General features: G+C 47.5%; 2 protein-coding genes across 2 annotated transcripts; both read left to right on the top strand.

Annotated features, from left to right (window-relative positions):
• Window positions 1-1,096: 1,096 nt before the first annotated feature.
• Window positions 1,097-8,057, top strand: LOC135918936 (myophilin-like). Its single transcript, XM_065452632.1, has 4 exons — window positions 1,097-1,573; window positions 3,937-4,046; window positions 5,840-6,050; window positions 6,756-8,057. The coding sequence occupies exons 1-4, from the start codon at window positions 1,508-1,510 to the stop codon at window positions 6,948-6,950; spliced, it is 582 nt and encodes a 193-aa protein (XP_065308704.1). The 5' UTR covers window positions 1,097-1,507; the 3' UTR covers window positions 6,951-8,057.
• Window positions 8,058-11,250: 3,193 nt separating this feature from the next.
• LOC135918923 (uncharacterized) lies at window positions 11,251-23,324 on the top strand. The gene is made up of 4 exons (XM_065452622.1): window positions 11,251-11,764; window positions 11,927-12,160; window positions 18,035-18,344; window positions 22,959-23,324. Exons 2-4 carry the CDS (start codon window positions 12,079-12,081, stop codon window positions 23,242-23,244), a joined length of 678 nt encoding a protein of 225 aa, XP_065308694.1. The 5' UTR covers window positions 11,251-11,764; window positions 11,927-12,078; the 3' UTR covers window positions 23,245-23,324.
• Window positions 23,325-23,947: the final 623 nt, after the last annotated feature.

Here is a 23,947-nt window from a genome sequence, read left to right as displayed (position 1 = left end):
ATTGGACAAGCGGCTGTGACAGTGATATCACGTACCATGCCAGATTGATGGACTCCAACGGATGATGTGTGTGTGCTGTGCTATGTGCTCTCTCTCTCCCTCTCCCCTTCCCAATCGTTCATCTCCCCCATCCCTCTCCCATGTGTAGGGTAGCAAACCGGTTAAGCTAAACTGGTTCACCTCCCTGCCTTTCCTTCTCCACTTTTTCCTTCCTTCCTTCCTTGGGACATTAAGCCCCACGAAAAAGAAAAGAAAAGATGCCAGCCATATTTTGACGTTTCGAAAAAGAGTCAACACTCTGACAAAGTGTCAATTAGGGCAAGTTTCCTCGCCAAAACGTTGGCTCCATGGCTGTGAAGCACTCTTTGTCCGCCCAAGGACCAATTACAATTTGAAGACGTCTTGTGCTCCTTCACTGCGTCCCATGCGGTGCGTTGTTTTAGGTCTACAAATTACGTTAGGAGTTTCTTCACCCCCTGCGTGACAGCAAAAAGCCGCGTTTAACTTCGGTATAAGCGCATGTGACTTTAACGTGACCGTTATGGGTAGCTAAAGAGAGTTGGATGAAACAACCACGGCTGCGGCATTTTAATGAAGCTTTTTAAGTACATCCAAGAGACCCACGAAATATCTCGGTAACATTAGTAACATCAAGAACAATAGAAAGAGCATCGCACTCGTCGTACGGAGGTCGTAGGTCCAGCTGCCACCGGCGGCAAGGTGTCTTCCATTTTCATGTTTTATTTCTATGTACGTTTCAATTTAAATAGCACAGTTAATTGCCCTTTTGCTTTCCTTGACTTCATTACTGCCCCCCTTTCATTTCCTTATTGCTATCAGTATATTAAGTCTCCTGATTCCTGTATCTCAATGTTACTCATAAAGCTTTTAGCGAGATTAAGGGACGAGCATATGCTGCGCTATAGTAATCGTCGTATGTTAGTGCACTTGTGTTTCCACCAACTAAAATCGGTTCCAAATATGAGTCACTCACGTCGAAGAACTGCCATCGCCTCAACGCGAACAGCAAAGATCTAACATGAAACAGCGCTGAAAGGTTTCAAATTCAGTGCACAGGCTCCAGTATGCAGAGCACTCATTGGCGGGGCAAGTGAGTGCGACAAACGGTTGCATTACATGCGTTTCGTGGAACGAGGGAAGAGAAATCCGTCGGGGAAAAAGAATGTATCGAATCCCACGCAGAACGACACAACGCCCCATCCGTGCGCCGGCAGGCTATTTACGTGGTTCGCCCCTCGAGACTCCCTTTCCCGAAGTTGTTGCTCACTTTTAAACTGAGCCATCGCGCACTCACCCTCACCTTTTTTTTTTTCTGCCTGCAAGCTTTCTCTTTTTGTGTTCTTTCTGCTTTCGGCGCGCTAAGTTCTATTTCCGGACGGGCCGAGTCGCCCAGCGCGTCCCGCGAAAAGTGCTCACGAGGGAACGTCGCAGGATCGAGCAAGCGGCTGCGGATAGTTTAGGCCTATACCACCAAGAAGCCGGTGTCATGCGGCAGCTCAAGCAGGCCGACGTGCAACAAAAGGAGTGGGAGGATGACCTGCAGCCGCACCAGGTGAGCACGCTGCTTGAATCGTCGCGGTGCCGAATTCGTGACACACCTCGCGCCATCTTGCTCGGTCGACAAGAGGCCAGTAGGTGCTATCCCAGTTTGAGTGTCCTATACTAAGATATGCTAACGCCATCCGGTATAGCGACTCAACGAAAAGGACACATCTCGCACGATGGTAGACGTGCACTTGTGTATACCAGCGCTTGATATCTCCCGGCACGCGTCCGCCCAACATTGCGTTCTAAGCTCGCCGGTGCCGGCTCAGGTCAGGCGCTGGACGCGTGTGCCTCAAGATGAGCGGTGAATTTGTCGACGCCAAACTGCTGGCATGGCCTATGCTAAAAACCGTTGCCCCCGCCCGCTGGGCGGAGGAAACGTTACCGCGCTACTGCTGACACGAGAAGTTTCAGCGCAGGTTCTTTCAGTCGCGAATTATGATGCGGGGCGTGTTGATGAATGTGTCGAAATCACTAGCTAATTTCATTCCAAAGGCTGCAGACTCTTCTGAAACAAAGCAAAGATAGTAGGAAGAAACTTTCTGCATTTCCTAGCAAGTCCTCGTAATAACGAAGTGTAATTCGATTTCGACTTAGTATGCAGATAATAATATCGCTTTATTTTTTTCATAAGAAGGTTTGAATCACCGGACCAAACCACATGTACAAGTTATTTATTGACTGCAGGCATATAACGATAAAATATTGTTTCACCATTGCTGACGAAACGTGGCATGTTGAACATACTGTCGAACACGCTATACGTTTTGCCCGTAGTAAACGCTGGGGACATGCAGCGATATTACTCTGCAGTCTGAAGCGAACTGGGGTAACATTGGGCAAGCAGATGGGCCAAATTGACCCGTAGTTCAGATTCCGTGGCAAACATAATTCGCGCTTACAGATGTGGAAACAGTGACTTAGAGGTAGAGTCGGGTCAGCTAAGTATCTTGGAAACAGCGCAACAAACGGACGACTTTAGGCACAGCAATTATAGAAGGGGTAATCCGGGGGTTAGCTACTCTAACAAGTAGGAGTTCAGCCAAAAGTGATGGCTAACCTCCAGGCGCCACCCATCCGATGAAACGCTCTACTTTTGCTCCTTAATTTCTCACTTTGTGATAGCTGGCTCGCGGCTCACCCATGTGTGCAGCACTGTTGCGCTGTCGCTCGTGATGTAGTCAAGATTAACATTCGCGCTGACAAGCAACGCCATCGGTGACACCGTATTTTTTTTTATGGTTAATTTCACACGCCGTGGTTGCTTAGTTGCTATGGTGTTGGGCTGCTAAGCAAGAGGTCGCGGGATCGAATCCCGGCCACGGCGGCCGCAATTTCGATGGGGGCGAAATGCGAAAACACCCGTGTACTTAGATTTAGGTGCACGTTAAAGAACCCCAGGTGATCGAAATTTCTGGAAAACCCACTACGGCGTGCCTCACAATCACGAAGTGGTTTTGGCGCGTAAAACCCCATAATTCCATTAATTATTAATTTTATTATCCGTTATTTTCTCTCACTCCGCCATTTGACCGGAGGCCGTTGTCGTCACCGCGACAAGCAATTGTAAGGACAGCGGGTGATAAAGGAAATGATGAAAAACTTATCGTCACATATTACGGTTCCTGAAGGGCTGCAGTATTATTGATAAGCCGACTCTAGTATCTGACGTGAGCTTTGTAGAGAATCAGAGATTTAGGAGCTCTTACTAAATTTAAGTGCTCCAAATTTAAGAGTGCTAACCTAGTGCAGCATTACTTTTCTCGGCATTCTTGTCTAACTCTTGTCGGCACACATATCTCGTCCACAACTCAGCCGGCTTGTCATTCCTGTCGGCTCAGTAGCTATACGAACAGAAAGGTGATAAGCTGACAACAGAAAGGTGATAACAAAGTGCAATAGCGAAAACGAATGATAAAAACTGTGAATAAAACTCGCGTGGCAATACGGTGCCTAGCGTGGCAAATGTCTGTAGAAATATACAATTCCCTGTTGGTGAAAGACAGCGCAAAATTAGCGCGATTGTTAAGAAATATCTGAACTCATATTCAGGACTAAGAGAGAGAGAGAGAGTAACGAAGAGGAAAGGCAGGGAGGTTAACCAGATATCAATCCCCGGTTTGCTACCCTACACAGGGGGTGGGGGATAGGGGTTAGAAAGATGATAGAGAGGAAAACGCTAAAAAACAAAAAACACGCACACATGGAGACACACACACACACAAAAGGCTAAATTGTTCCAAAAAAGCTATGCGAGTGCGAGTTTGGTGTGTCAAGTGTTGCCCGATTTCCCTCCCATCGTGTGCTTATACATCAGTACGGTCAGTGTTTACGGACGTTCTGCTGAGGCCGCTCGATTTGCTACCGCAGCGCGACAACACCAAGGAGAGCCAGATTCTGATATGGATCTGGAACTGCCTCGAGATGGTCAGCTGCCTCGACTACGACCAGTTCCTCAAAGATGGTGTGGCTCTCTGCAAGTGAGTAACACTATAACTTGCCACTTGTCTACAAATATTGATTATATTTTTACACGCACCGTACAATGTGTTGCAACCATATGAAGTAAACAGGCAATGGAGCTAGGAGAATTAAAAAATTGCAGTTTTTTAGTTTGTGATGTAGAACAATAAGGCAAACGGAAATGAGTGAGTGATGGAACGTCCTCAATTATTAAATACTAAATTCATCCAAAAATGATGGTAAAAGAAAACTATTGCCTATGGCCCTGAGGTAATATGTAAAACGGAATGAAAGCGCACGGAAAGATAACCGCGGTTGCCCTCCTGCCGTGAACCTTGTTGGGTTGAGAAACGCTGAAATGCCGAATATCAATAAGAATGAATTTCATTAGTACAGCATGCAACCAGCAGGCTGCCAATAAGACGGCATTTATCGTCACCAGCGTCACAAGTCACCACGAATAGCCTCAGAAAAGCGCCATCAGCCGTGTATTATACTATGACTGGAGTCAAGTACCATGCGTGATCTCACGCTGAAATGAACAAAGTATGTGGGCGAAAATGCCCACTATGTAATGTTGGCCATACTTGATGAATCAATTGCGCTATTTGTAACTATAAGCCGAAAATCACTATAGGAGAACTTTTCATTACTACTTAATGCTCATCAACATATGACTCCTAGGAGACCAGTAATCGTTTCTTGCTTCTCGATGGTTTACTCCTGGTAACCGAAGTTGAAGGCTCTGCCAAGAAATGCGAAACGTTGGAGTGCACATTTTTTTTCTTTTTAATGCGCTTAAATAAAGTGCCGCTACAGCCACCTGAAAGACGCATTATGCAACTGCGAAACGAAACTTAGTTGCGCACAGAAAGGGCCTTTTAATTGTCAGTACCACAAGGAAACTTCCACTTTACATTTGATACTATCAATTACAAATACATACACACCTCCGCCTCACCTGGATACCGAATCAGAAATAAGGACATATAACTGTCTAGACTGAAGAAGTCGCAGTTGCCCAAAGAAGGCGTAGCATCGACTCGATAGCAAAGCATTAGAATACTACGCGAAGTCTTGCTCGTAGTTTTATTGGCAGTGCAAAATGCATAACACATTCGTTTACTAACTAAACTCGCGTGGTGTCACGCCTGCCCAAAGGCACACATGAACGAAGTTCGCTCGATGAACGCGAGCACTCTAGTGGTCACAACGCTGGCGTGCACTGCATGAAGAGCGCCGCGAGTGCGCCCCTGCTTCTCCCAAAGCGGTCGTTCCGTGCTGCCGCTCCCTTTACCATTTCCCTGTGCCACGTCTCTGAATCTCGGATAATGCCACCTCAACAGTGGATGCGCGCGATCGACGGCTTGCATCAAGGCGTCAGCTTTCTCTCTCGGCTCGCGCCCTGGCATACCCGACGCCGGTCAAGTGGCCTCCGACAAAAAGCGCGCGGTTTGCGCATGCGCCGCCGCATCCGGAGTCGGCGAGGGCGCTAACACGCCTGGAGTCATTATCTTTCATAGTCCATACTGTGAACTTGGGACACGTGAAGTTGAGTGCCAATTGACGCAAAAATATTTCTAGAACATTCCTTTGAGTACATATAGGATGTGTAAGCACAACAAGGAGAATGAGCAAGGTCTCCGAAATGTAGCACGTTGACATATTTTGAAGTCACTTATAATGCGAGAGTTATCAGAAGTGGTTGACTGCCTCTGAGTCACGAAAAACAGTGTTTCGGTGCCGTTTCTGTGCTCGGTAGAGTATTCCGTTATTTTAAACCCACGAAGCAACCCGTCCTCGGGCGCAGGCTGATGAATCACGTGCGGCCTGGCTCGGTGACCATGGAGGAAGTGAGCACCGGCAGCGACTTCCGTCAGAAGCGGCGCAACATCGAGCTCTTTCTGCGCGCCGCCAAGTCGTACGGCGTCGAGGAGCGCCTGCTGTTCCAGCCCGAGGACCTGCTCTTTCTGCGGCACCTGCCCCGAGTCACCAGGTGCATCTACGCCCTGGGAAAGCTGGTGAGTACGGGCTCGATTGGTGCGCATCCCCGTGGCCAACCCTCTTCCGCTTTGACGACGATAGCACCGTCAGAATGCCTTGCCGTATCTAGGTAGACAACGAGGATGAAAGTGACGAAGCGCAAATTTAAATCGCTTGTTTGATCATCGTGCTGCATCATCCTTCTGGCTATATTTTGCTCTGTGTGCGGGGATGCACCAAAAGTAACGAACAAGGCTGCATTCACGTCGGCGAGTGCAACCTGTCGTTAACTTGTGCTCGTACAACCATGGCCATGGAAAATAACCACCTCTGTATACCGACGCCCTGCTCCTGCGCTGCTGATTCTTTTGGCAGCTTTGCTACTCCAGTCGTGGAGCTGAAAAATCGGTCAGTGATCAATTTCGCGAAATCGGTCACTTTTCGGCCAGAGCGACCATTTGCGACTGCTGTTTAGATCCACTGTCAGCACCCGATACTTTCCACGCACTCCGTGGCTTCAAATCACCGTTTGCCTATCACGTGGTGCTGGCCTATTTCTTGTCAGCCTTTCCTGTTATTTTTTTTTTTTTATGACTAGGCTTCAAAATTGTCTTGTGGCTCTCCCTTATGGTTTTTTTTCCTTCCTCCGTGAGTGAAAACAAAAACGGCGATGATGACGATTACGGCAGACATGCGATGAAGAAAAAAACCGCTCCTTCTTACGCACCCCGACGGCGATGCAGGTGGATCAGGACTCGAGCTACAAGGGTCCCAAGCTGGGCGAGGAGCCCTACGACCCCGTGAACGCGGCGGCCGGTCGCCGTCGTGGAGGCATGCCCATCGGCGATGACATCTACGTGGCACACGTCAACGTCCGTGACGTCATCCGCCGGCTGCCTTCAATGACCGAAGGGGAAGACATCATATCCATCGGCTGAACTCCGCGCAGGCCACAGTGCTGAATGCAGTGAAACATTTGTAACCGGCGACAAAAAGTAATGAGGGTCGGCTGCAGGGCCTCCAGAACCGGGACTTGTGTGTGTGTGTGGGGGGGGGGGGGGGGGGGAGTTCCACTGATGAGTCGGGCGCACTTCACTTCGAGGGCTGACCCCCCTCTACCATAAAAAACTATTTAGCCTTGATTTCGCAACAAAGAAAAAGTTTGCGTAAGCCGGAACGAGCCTAAGGTTTCGCGACAACTTTGTGTTACACTTCTATAATAAAACTATTAACTATGGTGCGGTCTGATATTAAAATTGACAGGTCTGTGTTCTATAGAGATACCTTAAAACTGAAGAAACATATGTACAGGTGTAATGTCGTGATTGTTACAAAGCAGAGAAGTGCGCTCACTGGCCTGGCACTACACTATTGTTTAAAGTGTCATGCCATATATCACGGTTCGGGCTCTGGTGTTAAAACATAGCCTGCAGCTCAAGAAATGTGTGCACGCATGTTTTTACAGCTCTCAGTTGTACAGCCGGTGAGAATAGAAACTATACGTTCAAGAATTAAGACATTTAGTCCAATGTTCGTTTCATGTATGCACACAGTCTGGTGACGTATAACTCGCTAGATAGCGACACCTACACTCTGCACAATTGAGTGCCGTAAACATCCGCGTGCAATTTCCGCTGTCCTACATAATCACAACAGTGTCCTGCGCTTTCCAGCTTTAAAGTTATTTTGTGCCCTCTCTCTTTCTGCCTCTGTATGTCTAAGCATCTTAGATGAACTTGCTGTTGGCATAGTTAATAACTCATTCTCGTAAAACAAATTAGAGTACCAAAAAAAAACACACACGCATCCACGCACACACCTGCGCATGCAATCACTTCAAAAAGACCCCCCCAGACACAGGCGCCTATGTCTGGCGCCTGTGTCTATGGGGCCTTCTTCGTTGAGTGCGTCTACGGGTGTGTGCATATGTGTGGGTGCGCTTTTTCTTTTCTTACTCTAATTTGTTTTGCCAGAATGTCTAAGTAGCTGCATATATAATGACATCGCGTTTAGAACCAATTAAAACATTTATCTTTTAAGCCCTTCTTTGGAATTTCCTCCATAATTAAGCAGGACATCGAATGCCTAATTTTGCTTCAACTTCGGTGTCTTGTATAAGAACGTCCCGCAAACTGGCAAGAGGAAGCCCTTGGTCTTGTTGTCCTGCTTCGCTGTTCTCTTGCGTTTACCCTTGGTGTCCAGCTTATCATGTCTTGCTCTCTTGCTCCGTTGTCTTCGTTGAACTTCGGTGTCCTGCTTATGAACAGGACATCAAAGGCCACGAAGGACAGCAAAGCAGGACCTGGGACTTCCCGCTGGAAACTGCTTGTCCCGAAGGAGAATCATGCTTTTCACAACAGAGCGTTCCAGGATTTATCAACTTCGCCTGGGACATTCACCTCCCAGCTTGTGGCTGTGCACACAACCTGCAAATTAGGCGCATTGTAAGATCCGCCTGCGTGGCAACGCTGAACTGGGTCCTTTGTCTGCTCTCCCTTTGTCCTCTTTCACTCTGCTTCAGTGCAACCCGCCGCGCTAGAACAGTTCCTATGGCGATTCATTGCGGAGCTCGAGGTCGTGTATTAAACCTCGGTCGTGGCGGCCGCATTTCGATTGGGCCGAGATGTAAAAAAGCTGAAGTACTTAGATTTAGGTGCACCTTAAAGAACTCCCGGTGGTCCAAATTAATCCGAAGTCTCCCACTACGGTGTGCCTCATAATGAGATCGTGATTTTGGCGCGTAAAAACAAATATTTTTTTCGCCCTCAGTGCAGTCGAGATGCTCACCATAAGTGCATGCAGTTTACTGCGCTTTTTCTCGTTATACGAACCTCTCAAAGTTAATTTGGAGGTTTTGGTTTTCGAGCTAGTATCAAACCAAATTAATTTTTAAACCACTTCTTTAGCTGCCCCCTCTGCACATTTTGGCGACTAGAGGAACACGCACGCACAAACTACGGGATGCGGCTAACATGTGACGCCCTAGTGCTCGTGCAAGGGACCACCACGAAAGTTAGCCGCGTTTGATGCACTGCACAGGCGCTTCGCATGGCAAGAGACTGCAGGTCCCATAGGCGTTCTTTCCAAGTCATAGTGCACTTTTGTCGGCATGTAGCGTGTAAAAGAGCGTGCGAAAACTAATCCTTTCCAACACATATATACGTATACGCGTACAATCAATTATTCTCGTTTTTAAATTCGAATCATGCGTTCTATGTCTGCAAATATGATCGTCTGCGGTACATGACCAAAAGTGCGCACTACTGTGGCGTTGCTATGACGCCACTGACCTCTCTACCGTGTATACAGAAGGCCGCCCGTTGTGAACAGCCTTCGTGGGCAGGCTCGCCTCTCCGCCCGGCTTCTATCGATGCTGCACTGCTCGAGAAGAGCCGAGACAATAGTGAAACTGATAATTTTCTCCACACGTGCGGTCCTTTCTTTTTTTTTTTCTGCACACATACGCGGTCCTTTTTTTTGTTTGCTTTGCTTTGCTTCATGTCAAAAGTCGTCCAAACACACGAACACTGGGGCACTATACAATGCGATTCTGTCCAAGATCGCCTATGGGCGGCTAGGGGCAAATTTGCGTGCACAGTTAGCTGCGGAGCGCTACGGTGTATAGCGCCGTGTCGTGCTCAGCGCTAGGCATATGGGCGCGCTCATGCCGAGATTTGCCTGTGCTGCTTTGTTCGGTGTCGCAGCGCATACGTTTGTTTTGCCGGTTACCGATAAATATTTCGCTCATAGTGCTCGCAAATCGACAGTACAGCTAGAAGAGGAGGAGGAGGAGGAGGAGGAGGAGGAGGAGGAGGAGGAGGAGGAGAAAGCGAGACGGTATAGGGATGTTAACCAGGACTGTGTCTGGTTGGCTACCCTACTCTGGGGGACAAGAGGGAATAGAAATATAAGATAGAGGGAGGAGGGGGAGCAAAGACATGGTGAGCTCGCGCACGCACACAGAGGGCCTGAGCAAGTCGGGTACAGATAGAGGTGCAGGCGGCAATAACGAGGTAGCTGTGCTCCGTTAATGAGCCCAGAGCGTCCACACATTGCCGTTCACTTGGTAGGATGTGTTCACGGCGCTGCTGTACTACTTCGCATGCTAATGCAAAGGTAATTTCAGGACTCAAGTCAAAACATGTTGTCACGTCAGCAGTTCTACGTGCCGGTCGTCGTTGCGGTGGTTTCTTACGTCACTGAGTTTCTTTTCCACGTCCGTCCTAGTGCAAAAGTTCCATAGATTTGGGTAAAATTTCCTTTTCCCTAGAGAAGGCCTTAAATTCCGAGATCTGGGGAAATTTTTGTAGAGCTGGCAGGGCATCGCAATAGAACCACTCTTGGCACCGGTCTATTAACACGCGCAGCCGTCTTTCTTTTTTTTTCTTTTTTTTTGCTCCATCGACAAGAATGCCTCGTACGGTAGCCTCGCAGCTATATTCTTCATAAATTTCGTTAGTGCCTTATTGGGCTCTGCGCTTAGGTTTTATTTTCGTTAGTAACATTACCTTTATTTAGAGCCTTGCATAAGTACCATAGAACTGTCGAAAACAGGTAGCTTTAAGAACGGGTCTAGTATACTGTCGGCGTCATCCTTTTGTAGAGCGTGGGAACGGCTGCCTCCGCAACGCTCCTGATGCAGCCAGCGGCGTCTAACGGTAGCAGCTGGGCACGTTTGGGCTGGGCCCAGCAACTACCGGTCGCTGGCTGGCTCATAGGCACCCCGGCAGCCGCTGTTCCCGCGCTCTACACAAGGGTGACGCCGACTCAAAGGTAGTGGACACTGTCAGCCGAGTGTTCAAAAGAATGTAAATTAGCAGTACTACAGGACGTAAGTGGGGCGTGGGATTTGGGTCTACTAGGGGAAGCTAAATTTGCATAAGAGAGAAAGGTTTACTTAATCTGCTGTGGAAAATAATAAAATACGCGGTTTTAGTAGTGGTGGCGTGAGGGAAGGAGACACACAAAATGAGAAGACATAATATTTTAAGTAGCAATGAACTGTAATGAGCTAAGACGGTTTTCTACCACCAGGCACTGGTCGTAAGGACTGGTAATATTAGCGCAGAATAAATGATAAATTAACGAGCTTGGTAGCATCCGCCACTACCCCGTCTCAAAGTGGGTGATCATATCACCCATCTATCTAGGAGGAGCATGGATCACCGCCAACAGGTGAGCAAAGAACTAGCTAAGAATCCGACGCGGTGTCGACCACAAAGCAAAGACTTCCAGCAGTGGTCGACCGACACATGCACATAAGCAGCACCTATGTGCATGCCTACCGCTATGCCCTGTGGCGTGATCAACTTTGTTCCGTTGTGTACCCCTCAGGTTTTGTTTCTCGTTATCTCAGCAGTTTCGGGCACTGTGTAGCCGTCCCTCGTTCCAGCAGAAATAACCACGGGGATCATCATCGTCGTCATCTTCAAGAGAACGTGGGCTTCGGTCGGGGACTTGAGGTCGGCCGGTGCGAAAGGGAGAGAGAAGTGGTTCTTGAAGGGGTAAGGAAAGGTTGACGCTGTTTTCTGCAGCCCTTGCGGGAGCACGACGGCACCCGACAAACGAAGACGGCGATTCGTTCAACTACGACTCCGACAATGCCCTCGCTTGTTGTCCCCTTGCACAGACTGACAGTTACGCTCGCCGAGGTGCGTCACGACGAAGGACCGTAATCCGCACGTTCACCGATCCGACACGGTGCCACCAAAGCTCTTGCGAAGCAATGCTGTGCTCGAGGCATGCCTCCATAGTAAGTACGGTCCCTGCGCGGGTTCACTTTAGGCGTAGTTTTGCTTGCTGCATTCTCCACTGCTAGACTTGCAGGTGTGGCTTGCAAATCCGTCTTTCACAAGTTTGGAATGATCAGCCGTCGGGCGCCGTCAAAAAACCACGCCCTCACTGCCCTTGCTAGGTTTTCTTGCGGAGACGCGCAGTCAGTGCGCGTCTGCCCGACTACTGATGGCGCTGCGGAGCACCCAGAGCGGCGACGAGATTGCGCGGGGCGGCGCTGCATAGTTCGAGTCCCTTCGTCTCGCCATTTACACGCACGCCTTCGACCCCGCAATGGCACCGCTGGTGACAGTGATTGCATTCATGGCAGCCGTCGCCACGGCTGCAGAAATCTATGGACTGCAGAGGATGCCAGGTGGGACTTGACGAACTTAAGGGCTGCATGCCCGTTCCCTTCTATTTTTCCCCTTTTCTTTTTCTGTTCTTTACATCACATCACTCACTCGAACTTTGTGAGTTACAGTGCACTGTCGAGTAGTGACAATTAACTGCCAATGATTACAACTGTTGTCATATCCTGCGCATGAAGAAAATTGTTGCTCTCTTCGGGAATTCATATATTTTTATTTGTTACTAGAGTTTAATTATAATGCCTATGCATCCCAAATTGACTCTCTACTTTCGCATATATGCTACAACGCTGTATTCCCTCCTCCACGATTACAATCCTCGTTTTTCGTTAGTTTGCCTGTAATCTAAGAAGTGGTTATTCTGCCGGCAGTCGGGCAAGGCTGAGCATGCATCTAGTTGGCCCTCGGTCGAAACAAGCTGCTTTGTTCCTAGCGTGGGTTGGTCCTGTGAGAGCGTGCGAAAATAAAAAAGAATACCGGCACACGAAGGCCGCGGGAGAATACGTTCGATTATAATGAAACAGGCGGCGCAGAATCTCCAGGACACCCAAGTGGCAGCGCGCTAAGAAGGGGGGGGGGGGGGGGGGAGGCTATTGAAATACACGTAAAATGCAGAAATACTTTTATAGGGCTATGTCCCGACCGATATGAACGAAATTTGAGGCATTTAAGAGATGAAATTAAATTCCATGGATTCTAGGGAACAGAGTTCTGATTTAGCGTGCGGAACGTTTTACAATTTTTTTATTGCCGAGTTTAAAAAAGATGGAAGCCCGAAGTTTACACATTTGCCCCTCTGCATCAAAGACAGATATCCTAGTTCTACAAACTGAATATGTTAAAGCATATAAAGCGGACAAATTTAGTGTATTCATTTATATCTTACGTGAACTTGCTGCGATGTTTACAAGGCTTCTGCAAATGTCCTACTCCCATGAGTGGTGTACTTGAGAGCCATGTATATTACACGTACCAATTTTGTCCGCTTTAGATGTACTGTTACATGCACTTTACAGATTTGTGATATCGTTTTTTATTGCTGAAGTAAAGTTGTAAACTTCATAGTGTCGTTTTCTGAAAATTTGCAATTTTCAACAATTCTTATTTTAAAAGATTGTCAGTCTAAACCAACATTTCGCCTCCAAGTCTCTAGATTCTAACTTTTTTCTTTTAAAAGCAACAAACGTTATCAAATTAGGTTCAGTAGTTTCTAAGAAAAACGATTTCTCTTTTTCCATGTATTTGGATAGGAGGCCCCAAGCTAAATCTTAACTTGTATAGAAGTCGCAGCTCAGAAGTCCCAGCCCACAAGCCCCAGGTTGTTCGTTGTTCCTCGGTGTATTGGCTTACCCTACTTCAACGCCTTGACACCGCGTTGTTAGAGGGATCAAGAACATAATGACAAGAGTTTCAAACGGAATTATTAAGCATACTGTATATTTTGAAAATGAGAATTAGCCTAGAGAAATTTGCAGCCATGTTTCGTTTGACTTCGTATTCCTCAACAAATAGCGCATGCCTACTATGGGGGATTGGCAAAAAGTGGGATAGCATTAGGAAGGAATGTTTTAGTTATTTACTGTACGCAATAGAAATTTTGTGGGAGAATCAAAGGAACGGAAAGCAACATAACAAACTAAGAATTCGTCAAGATAATCGCCTTTGAACCAAGGAGAAATTCCTCCACGGCTGAACGAGAATCCCTATGACCCTGTCCAAGAGAGGAGGCTCCTTGAAAAATAATTTCCGGAGTGGAAAAATTTATGCGTTTGTTTAAACCGCGCTTCTAAAGCTTTCTTTTCTTTTCTTACAGACTAAAAATAGTGAAAGAATAACAAAAATTATCGATCGGCTCATCGTCTCCCCGAAACGGGCATACGTCCCGGGTGTTTCAGCGAACACTTTCAATTTTTTTTTTTTTGGAGGTTGCCTATGGCAGAAAGCCCAATTCTATTTCATCAGCTGATCTACTCAAAGAGGCGGACATTACTTGCGCAAAAAAAATTGAAATTCATAATCAACAAATCAACAAATATTCACTAATCAAGTTTTTAACTAATTACCTTATGCCTCATATTGCAATTTACAAATTCTAGCCGCGGAGTTCACAAGGCCGATCCACTTGGAACTAGTTCTCAGTATGGCACCAGTTTCGAGATATTAATTTTCGAACTTTGCGGAGGAATGCATTGGCGATCCAGTTACTTTCTTAACAAACTATCCACAAGTTCCTCTCGACAGCTTATGACGTCGCGTCAAGATTGGAGAGGCAGTCGGAATTAGCCAAGAAACAGCCCACACCAGAATTTGAGTGACCACCAGCCTTTACAACAAAATATTCTAATGCCCTCCCAAGCATAAACGTCCTACGAAAATGTCACGCAGTATTATCCAGGAACGAGCGTCTGAGAAAAGCGTTCCCGGTGGTACCAAGGGTGACCTGTCGCCGCAGCAGAAATGTTAAAGACGTTAGGGCACGCAAAAGTCGGCCAACATCATACCCCCGTAATAAAAGCATTCTGTCGGTCCGGCTGCAACACCTGCAGGCACCTTCAAAGTGACATTAAAATTAAAAGCACCGCAAATAATTATACACACGAATTGGAAGCTACCTTTAGTTTCACTAGTACCGATGTGATTTACAACTATATGCTTGAATGTTCCTTCGGTAAGAAACAATATCGGTGTAACGGGACACTCAATGAACGGCAGGTTAAACGGACATCGCACGGACACATCTAAAAAGCTTCCCAAAGCCGTCGCCGAGCATGAACTTAAACTCTACATCCTACAGTCAAATTTTCTCTCTGCCCGAGACAGGCAATAAAGAATCATGCTCATCCATAAGTTCAAGACATTGCAACCAATAGTAATAAACGTTTCAAAGGGAGCTAAGAATCCATTCGCTATGCTAAATTTCAAGCATAGGCAATAGCACCTGCTTAGCACGAGCACTTAGTTATTTTTCATTGGGTTGCTTAGTGTTTTCCTTTCTCCTCTTTTTCTGTCATCTCTTTTTTTTCTGTTGTTTCCTTCACTTCACTTCACCGTAACAATATATTGAATCTATTTCAGTAACTTTTTTCCACGAGCACCATTTTCTGCGGCTTCTTTTATTCTCACTGACGTCCAGCAGAGCAGATAATCCTTACCCCGCTTCCCCCTTCCTCCTCCCCCCTTCGTCCAGGCCCCTTCCACGAAAAAACGCACGGTCTGCTGACACAAGGCGCTACCCCACATTCCCTCACCGACGTTAAATAGCACCCCGTTCTTTTCAATTCTACATGCCTCGCCGCTAACACATCCTCGGTCGTTGATCTCCCACCCGCCTTACATTATCTCCCCTTTAGAGGAATTCTACCTATATATACTATGCCGAAGACAGTATATGTCGCGTTGAAAACGACAAGTCCCCTTTGTCGAAACGTTGGCGCCGGCTTTTAGCTTGTTCTCGTTTTGCTCGTCGTCTTGAATTTTCCTCTCCCGCCTTCCCCATGTTTCCACTAGATTTTTAAGCATGAAATACTTTTAGCTCCCGTTGTCGGCGACCTTGAAGTGACGTTGAGCCAAAAGCCAGAGCCGTTATGCGGGCACTAAAGCTGTAACTTCCAGTACGCTGAAGTTTTATTTGTCAATTTCAATAGCGACGTCCAAAAGGCAGATACAGGGCACCATACACTTCAGTTCCGAGAAATGGAATTTGCTGCGGATCCACTGCGCTCGCCGAGCTGCTGTGTGGCGTGGTGCCGGACCCGTCTGGAAGCGCTGCTTTGCCTTTATGGCTTAGAACACGCACTATATGAGAAGGAAGAAGCATGTGCTTGTTGCAGTAAAGCTAGGGAAACGACGGAGCATATTTTATTGGAATGTGAAGACGTCTGCCCAGCGGTCGATTTGGGCGCCACGGGCCTCCTTGAAACCCTTGGGTTCAGCGGGAGCAGTGGTAAAGCAAACATATCCGTAATAGGCGTTAGTAAGAGGCGATTGGAGGATTCGTGGAAGAAAAGGAGGGAAACTACAAAAGATGGAGACGTACAAAAACACAGTTCGCAAAAGGGGATCAGAAAATTTGAACGTGGTAGTTCATAGTGTTATTTTTTTCATTGGATAATCTAGGTAGGATATTAGGCAGCATAGTAGCAAGAGCTTGGTGACGCAACCCACCGCCCCGTTCCAAAGGGGACGCTCATAACATCCATCCATCCATTCGGCGGGAGGAAAAAGCTATGCGAGAGCATTACGTCATGCAGCCAGCCTTGGCAAGCGAATGCTCTGTGAAGCCAGCCCTTTGCTCAGTGGTGGCCCAGCACGTGACCTCTTGCGTCGACATCACGGAACCTCAATCGAGGTTTGCCGAGACGTTCGGTCATGCCTCCTTCAAACGATTTTCTTCTAGCTGGGCAGCGTCCATATGGACCAGTGCACAGTGTGGTGGGGTGTGCCGTTGCGAAAGTGCACTACACCCATTTTAAGATTGTGGCTACTATCACCTCCAACTAATCAGCTCTGCCAGTTGCCATTTCATGCTTACTTCTACTCTCGGTTACGGGAGACCCGCCGTGGTTGCTCAGTGGCTATGGTGTTGGGCTGCTGAGCACGAGGTCGCGGGATTGAATCCCGGCCACGGCGGCCGCATTTCGATGGGGGCGAAACGCGAAAACACCCGTGTACTTAGATTTAGGTGCACGTTAAAAAACCCCGGGTGGTCGAAATTTCCGGAGTCCCCCACTACGGCGTGCCTCATAATCAGAAAGTGGTTTTGGCACGTGAAACCCCATAATTAAAATTATTACGGGAGAGCCGACAATTTTTTGAAGTGCGATATGTACTTTAGTCATGCAAATTCTTCAAGATTCGTTTTGTAGGTCGATGCGAACGTTGTTGGGTGTGCGCTGAGAAACATCCAGCGAAGTTATATGTACGACGTTATATTTTACGTGGTTCTTCATTTTTATTTTATTGCCTTAAAAACCCCTTGCGGGGTATTAGATAAGGGATATTTGCCGGGTATTTCCCCGTGCTCTAAAGAAAGTCCACGAAATACATAAAAAAAAACATCACTGCTCGCTCTCGCGTCTATAGTTTGCAGCACTCTCAGTCATGTTTCCAAAGAACGAAGACTATATAAATATCGTTCCATACAAGTTTCACTAAGTGGAACACATTATTATCGTTTTAACCACTTAGTTAGTTGGTATATCCAACCAATTAAGTGAGACGTATTTGCAGGAGATGAGATCACGAGTGCACCGACGAGAGTGTTTTGATCTCGTATACATCGAGCGCCGGTACATCGTTTGTTATTTAGGACCGCGGCGGATTCCCATCTTCACGCTGGCGGTGCTGACATGGCTGCCTGGTTTATGCTAAACGACGTAAGCAATCGCTTTTTTTTTTTTCCTTTGCGACAGGCAGGCGTGCTTCGTTCTTTCGAAACTAGTCTACATCTGAGCGCCGCGCAATCCAGATTCGCAAGCGCGAAGTGACGTAACATTTTCTTCCCTTTTTTTTTCATATTTCGCGGTCGTTCTTTGGAGACCGAAAAAAAGAAAAGGTAAACACACAGGAAATAACATCTTCGGAAACAACTTCCGATGATTGCGCACACGTTTCTTAGCGCGCACCGAACTTTTCGTATGCAACTTACGCCCTAAAAAGCACGTTTAGAATTTGGCAGAACTGTGGCTACCTAATTAGCGATGCCTAATCGCACCTCCAAAAAAAAATATTCTGAGTGACAATACGCGCAATACACACCGTCTCTGTTATTCGCCTAAATCGCTTTGAACGTACCCCCGCCAGTGTGTATATACGCTCCTTCGAGGGCGCGTGACCAGAGTGTGCCACTCGCGGTCTGAGCGCGGCTGCGGGGGGGCCAGAGCGCCGCGTTCGCAGGACGGTGGACGCCCTGTGCGGCAGCGAGCGGTTCGTGAACGCCGTGGTGCGCGCCCTGATGGACGAGTCCCGGCCGCTGCTGTCGGCCACCGAGCCGCTGGTGCTGGGCGACGGGCCCCAGCACGGCGGCGTCCGGCTGCTGCGGGGCCGCCTGTGGGGCGCCGCCACGGTGCACATGCGCGAGCCCATGCTGCTCCGCTGCGACCCGCGGCGCATGGCCGTCGCGGTGCACGTGGCGCTCAACAACAGCGAGCTCGCCTACGACTGGGAGGCGTCCTCCGACACCCTGCTCGGGTGAGCCTGTGCTGAACTAATGGCCGCCTATTTCAGCGCTCCGAAGACAACTCCAGAAACAGTCGATCAAACTGGTCATAAAACAATCGGCTCAATTCAATTTACACTCTTTGGGGCGTGTGTTTGTCCCACAAAGATAACTGTCATCTGTCGCGCGTGCCTGTTCTTTCTACAACGCTGCGCGCCCGGTACTCTGAGGTCACGAACGGCGTGTAACGTTATCAGCTTAACGTAGCATTCTTGACGTAGCGAGCGCAGAGCTTTCAGAAGAGGAGACACAAGCAAGACATATGACCTTTCTTAGCGAGTTACTTTTCTGTGTCAGGCATGTTTATAGCCTATTTGGATCCCTAATATAGCGCAGTCTGATAATGTGGGCCGATATGCGCTACTGGGTATGTACTCGTGGGGCCACTGGTCGACATAGTGTTGATCATTATCGTTATCATCATCATGACATATTTAAATAAACAGAATTGTCCTACCACCGTATTCGAACGGAAGACATCTAGCACAGACTCCTGATACTGTGATAATTACGCGACGGCCGCTTTTCTCCAATTGCGGCGTACCTCATATTCTGACCATTGTTTTGGCACGTAAAACTCGAGAAAATATTTAAAAGTAATGAACACGTCACCATACGTTAAAATCTGGGCCTATTTCAAAGATAGTGCAGTATAAAAATGTGGGCCAACTCCGCAGATCGTGCAGTCCAAAAATTTAAGCAGTCCAAAACTCCTCGCTTAGGTCCCGTCACTCGATGGGTGACGCGATAGAGCGCCGCGCGCAATGACTCCGCCCCATTCTCTCCCCCGATTCGGTGAGGGCGACATTGTCTTTGGTCGACTTCATATGGAAGTTGAATCGCCTAGCACCTTTCGCTGTGGAACAAACATACGCCCCAGAGGGTGTAAACTATTTATAAAGTGACCTGGCTGCTGTAATTGAAAGCTGCAATAGAAACAGGTGAGCTAACTGGACCTGGAAAGTTATAAGTTCATACATTTTGATGGTCCATTTATTCCTAAAGGAAAAGTTTATTCCTAAAAGAAAAGGTGAGAAATGTAGCATCAGATCGCATCTTGCGTCTCAGCAAAAGCAATAACGTTCCTTACGCTTGGAACCTGTCCTTAAGAATCAGGGTAGTTGTTCATGGCGGGCAGACACGCACACAAGAGGCAACTGGTGCGAAGCTAGCGCTAAGAATTTACAGGAGTACGCACAGCAGAGCCCGTTGTCATAGAAATGAATCCAGTGAATGCAGTCAGTTCGTGAGTCCTCTGCCAGGTGCGTCCGTGTCCATTGGCGATAAAGCAAGTTCGTTATCCATAACACACTCAGCTTTTAACAGTAAAGCAAGCATGCACGCTTGCGGGTATAAGAACGCGCTGATTGTAGAGTCACATAAACACTCTTATGGATGTCCGTTTTATTCTTGTGTCCGAAAACTCGAAACTTTCGAATTAACGAGTCGAATATTGTCCTATTCCTTGAGGTCTTCGAATCTAATAGTCGCTATTCGTAAACACAGATATTTCTGAATAGTCTTCAAATACTTCAGAATTGTCAACAGTGCTCTCAAACATAACATTGGAACAAAAGTAGGGTGATGTTTATCCCCACGGCCATATTATACAGAAGACATAAAAAGAGAAGTTACCAAATGGAGCAGGCCACATCTGTCGCTCAGGGAGCCATATTTTACTGGCTGAACCGCGACCATCAATTCATGCTCATGCTTACGCTACTCAATTTTATTGAAGCGCACTACTTTCTCACTTCATAAACACCGTTCTTTTTTTTAAATCTCTATGAGTCACCGTGTTATTTATTCTTAAAGCTCGAGTATATGTTGCACTTTTGTGCGTACGCACAGCATTATACCTCATGCACGGAACTGGTGTTTTGTGCTGATGTGGTCACATGTTTACAAATTTGCACTCTCCGAAGAACCCCGAGTACGCGAACAAACTGCATATTTCTTCCTAAGGTTACATTTGTGCTTTTAATTAGCGATACTTTGTAACGCCCAATGTAATGAAATAAACTTGTTAACGTGAATAATACTAAGATGTGAACGTTGCTTTCTAATGATGGCCAAAACAAGTTCATCATTCTAAATCTATTCGAAAACTATTCGATTTTCGGTTCGATCCGCTTCGCTTCTGGCACCAGTCGATTCGGTCTCAAAAATCACTCTTCGCACACCCCTATCGTCGGTGATGTTCTCTCCCACATACTTTTTGCGGATAGTGTACAAACATAATAAACCAGCATGTTTACTGTTTAGCGAAGAGACCAGAAACTCGCAAGTAATTTGGAAGTGATTCTGTTCGAAGACAAACAGCTGGGCTTGTGTTGTTGTTATTTGTTTGTTTGTTTGTTTGTGTGTTTGTTTGTATTTGTCTCACTTTCTCTTTCGTTTATTTATTTATCTCCTTTCTTTTGTAAACGACGCATCATGTTTAAACTTAAATGGACACTACAGATAAACAGTAAATTATTGTGGAGTGGAAAAGTAACATCTCAAAGCTCTGTTTTCGTTATTTCGGGGTAATAGGTCAAGTATTAGAAAAGAAAATTAACGCCACTGTCCCCCCTACCCTTCTTTGTTTAAGTCTTGCACCGAAACCTTAATGCCGCGGTGTGCCTACGTCTGACGTTATGGATTTAAATATATTGTTTTGCATTTTGGCGGTTGTGGCTCTGTATACTCCCTATAGCTACAATTTGTAGATTGAAATACCTGGCGTAAGGTAATTAATTAGGAAGTTAATTAGCGTAATTCAATTAAGCATTTTTTATTCCTCGTAGAAGTTATGGGCGCTTCATCGAGTAATTTAGATCAAGGATTAGAACTGTGCGAATCAATAAACCATTGATCAATGAACCAGCAACATTGATGCCTTCAAGTATCATGTGTGAGTTTATTGACCAGTTGCCGTCACCCAAACAGATTACGTACTCGTGACGCCTGTGTAAGAAAGGGTGGTCCACATCCGCCACCTAGGTTTGTGAGTGGTGGCGCTGGCTAACAATCCCAGTTATATTTCTAGTAGTTAAACATAAATACCCCAAAAAGTGGATAGGAAAACGGATGCTCAGTGGCTAAGAGCATCGCACGCGTAATGCGAAGACGTGGGTTCGTATCCCACCTGCAGCCAGTTATTTTTTTTATATCATTTCATTTCTATTAATTTATCATTTATTTCATTCGCTTCGTAAGTACGAGTAATTCCCCCTAGGTTGTCCTTGGTGTCCTTGTTGACTTCTTACGACATTATCAATTAATAGTACCGTGCTATTGAAGCAATCTTGGCAAAGCTGCGGGGCTAGTAATTGTCTGATTTCGTATTAGCAGCCTTTACAAGTAGCACCTAAGCAGACGATGCACCACCACCCGGTGGGTAGCGGAAACGACGCAAGTCACAGCACGTCGCCTCCGAGATTTGTCGGCGCGCCGCTGGCAGCCGCGGGCGGCGCCTAACCTCGGAAGTCAGTAACCCCGGAAATACTTTTCGAAGCGAGATCAGGATGCCTTAGAACATGCACCTATAAAGCGAGATGTAAGATGGAAGAACAAGCGTGTGTTTGCTGCAGGAAAGCTAAGGAAACGATGGAGCATGTTCTATTAGAATGTGAAGACATCTGCCCAGCGGTCGATTTAGGCACCACTGTCCTCCTTGAAACCCCTGGGTTCAGTGAGAGCAGGGGAAAGGTAAAAATATCCTCCACAGAGGTTAGTAAGAGGCGATTGGAAGATTGGTGGAAGAAAAGTAGGGAAACGACAAGAAATAGAGACGTGCAAAAGCAAAGTTCACAATAGGGGGTCAGAAAATTTGTTTGTGGAAGTTCATATTGTTTTTTTTTTCTTTATTTCTTTTTTTAACCTTGGTAGGACATTAGGCAGTATAATAGCAAGAGCTCGATGACGCAACCCACCGCCCTGTTCCAAAGGGTACGCTCATAACATCCATCCATCCATGCCGAGGAGCCACCATTCCCGAGGCGAGCGATAGCAGAGCGGAGTTCGTTTCTTTTTTTTCCGCTTTGGTATATGATAGACGTGCACACATTTGCGACACTTTCGTGATGCATCCACTCATATTTAAAGCGTCGAATTTTGCGCGGAGTCTGCTCTGTATATCTTCGCTACCTGAAACCAGGCTTCTTACGCGGCCCGCAGTTCGGATGCAGCTGGCCTTCAAGGCAACTGTCTCGGCGCTTTCATGCACGTAAGACACTCTCCAGTGGGCCAACAGGAGCGTCCGGAATCTTTTATAGTGGTTGGCGCAGAAACTTGGGACAAAAGGGAAATGAATCGAGACACACACGCAAGCGCGTCCGCTCTGCCCCAAGTTTCTGAGCAAACCAGCGGAAGAGATGTCCTACCAACAAGGTCAAAACTCAACGCCAGCATTCTCAAGTTGTCAAGAAACTGCTGTCGGGACGGCTCGCGCCAGCGTCGGTGGTGGCGTCAGTCGACGGTCCTCCTGGTCGCCCTCGGGGAAGTGTATCGGCCATTGTATGCGTTGTTCTTGCACACGCGCGTGCTTGAAAATGTGGAGCGGGAAAAATAACAACGGGGGGCGGGGCACGACTCTCTCGCAGCTCTCGCGGGACGGTGTCCGTGTTCGCGCGGCACATGTCGCTCAAGGCGGGGGTGCTGCTGCCGCGCAAGGTGGCCGGCGCCCTGTCCCCGATCCGCGTGACGGCCGTGCGCGTCACCGAGCTGAGCGGTGCCGACGTCACGGTGAGCGGGCCGTGGCCCTTCGCCGAGCTCATGTCGGCCGCGGCCAACCTGCTGCTCAAGAGCTTCCCGGACCAAGTGAGGGCGCTCCTGTCGGAACCCCTGCGAGACGGCCTGCAGCGCTACCTGGACGAGAACTTGGCCTAGCCGGCCGGCAGCCACTGCACGTCCCTGCGTGTCGAATCCTTACAAAACTTCTAGAATAAGTTCTGTTGTGTTTCTGTCGACTTTCTGTTGCCTTCGGTTTAACGTCTGTTGAAATGCATTTGAATATCGTGCGTGGTTTTGGCATAGAAAGTGCCTCGCTTTCTCCACGGCACTGACGACATCGTCACGTCTGGGGCTCGCGATCTATTCGAGGGTTTGGGTCGCGGTCTTTCAAGAAAGGACTGCAAGTTGCAAGGATGAATTTTTCTTCGAGTGCAGCCTTCTTATGCTCCTTTCTTTTTTTCTTATGAGACAACTGACATTGAGCAGCCATCGCCACATTCCATGACTTATTCAGTGAGTGCCATCAATCAGTGTGGTTCGGCCTTCTTGTGCCCTTAATGCGCGTTAGCGTACCGTTACCGGCCACCCTAAATGCGACACTTGCTGGTCGCCCCTACCAGCAAGGGTTATCGTGTTAAACAGCGCAAGTATAGCAGTGAGAACAAGGAAGAGTACTCGGACGAGTTCTTCCCTCCGTCAATGCCACCGATAAACTGTAGATATATGGCGCGTCAGGCAAGCAGCGTAACATAGGACTGGAAAGGGACGCCCCTGACAGTATTTCTGTTTGCTTATATAACCGTTGTTGGGCTGCTTCATTCGTCAAAATTACCTCGTTATAATAATCGCTTTCGTCGCC

Source organism: Dermacentor albipictus, chromosome 8, assembly GCF_038994185.2.
Source record: "Dermacentor albipictus isolate Rhodes 1998 colony chromosome 8, USDA_Dalb.pri_finalv2, whole genome shotgun sequence".
NCBI lineage: Eukaryota > Metazoa > Arthropoda > Arachnida > Ixodida > Ixodidae > Dermacentor > Dermacentor albipictus.
Note: the sequence above shows the minus strand (reverse complement) of the source record. Positions and strands in the feature narration are given on the sequence as shown.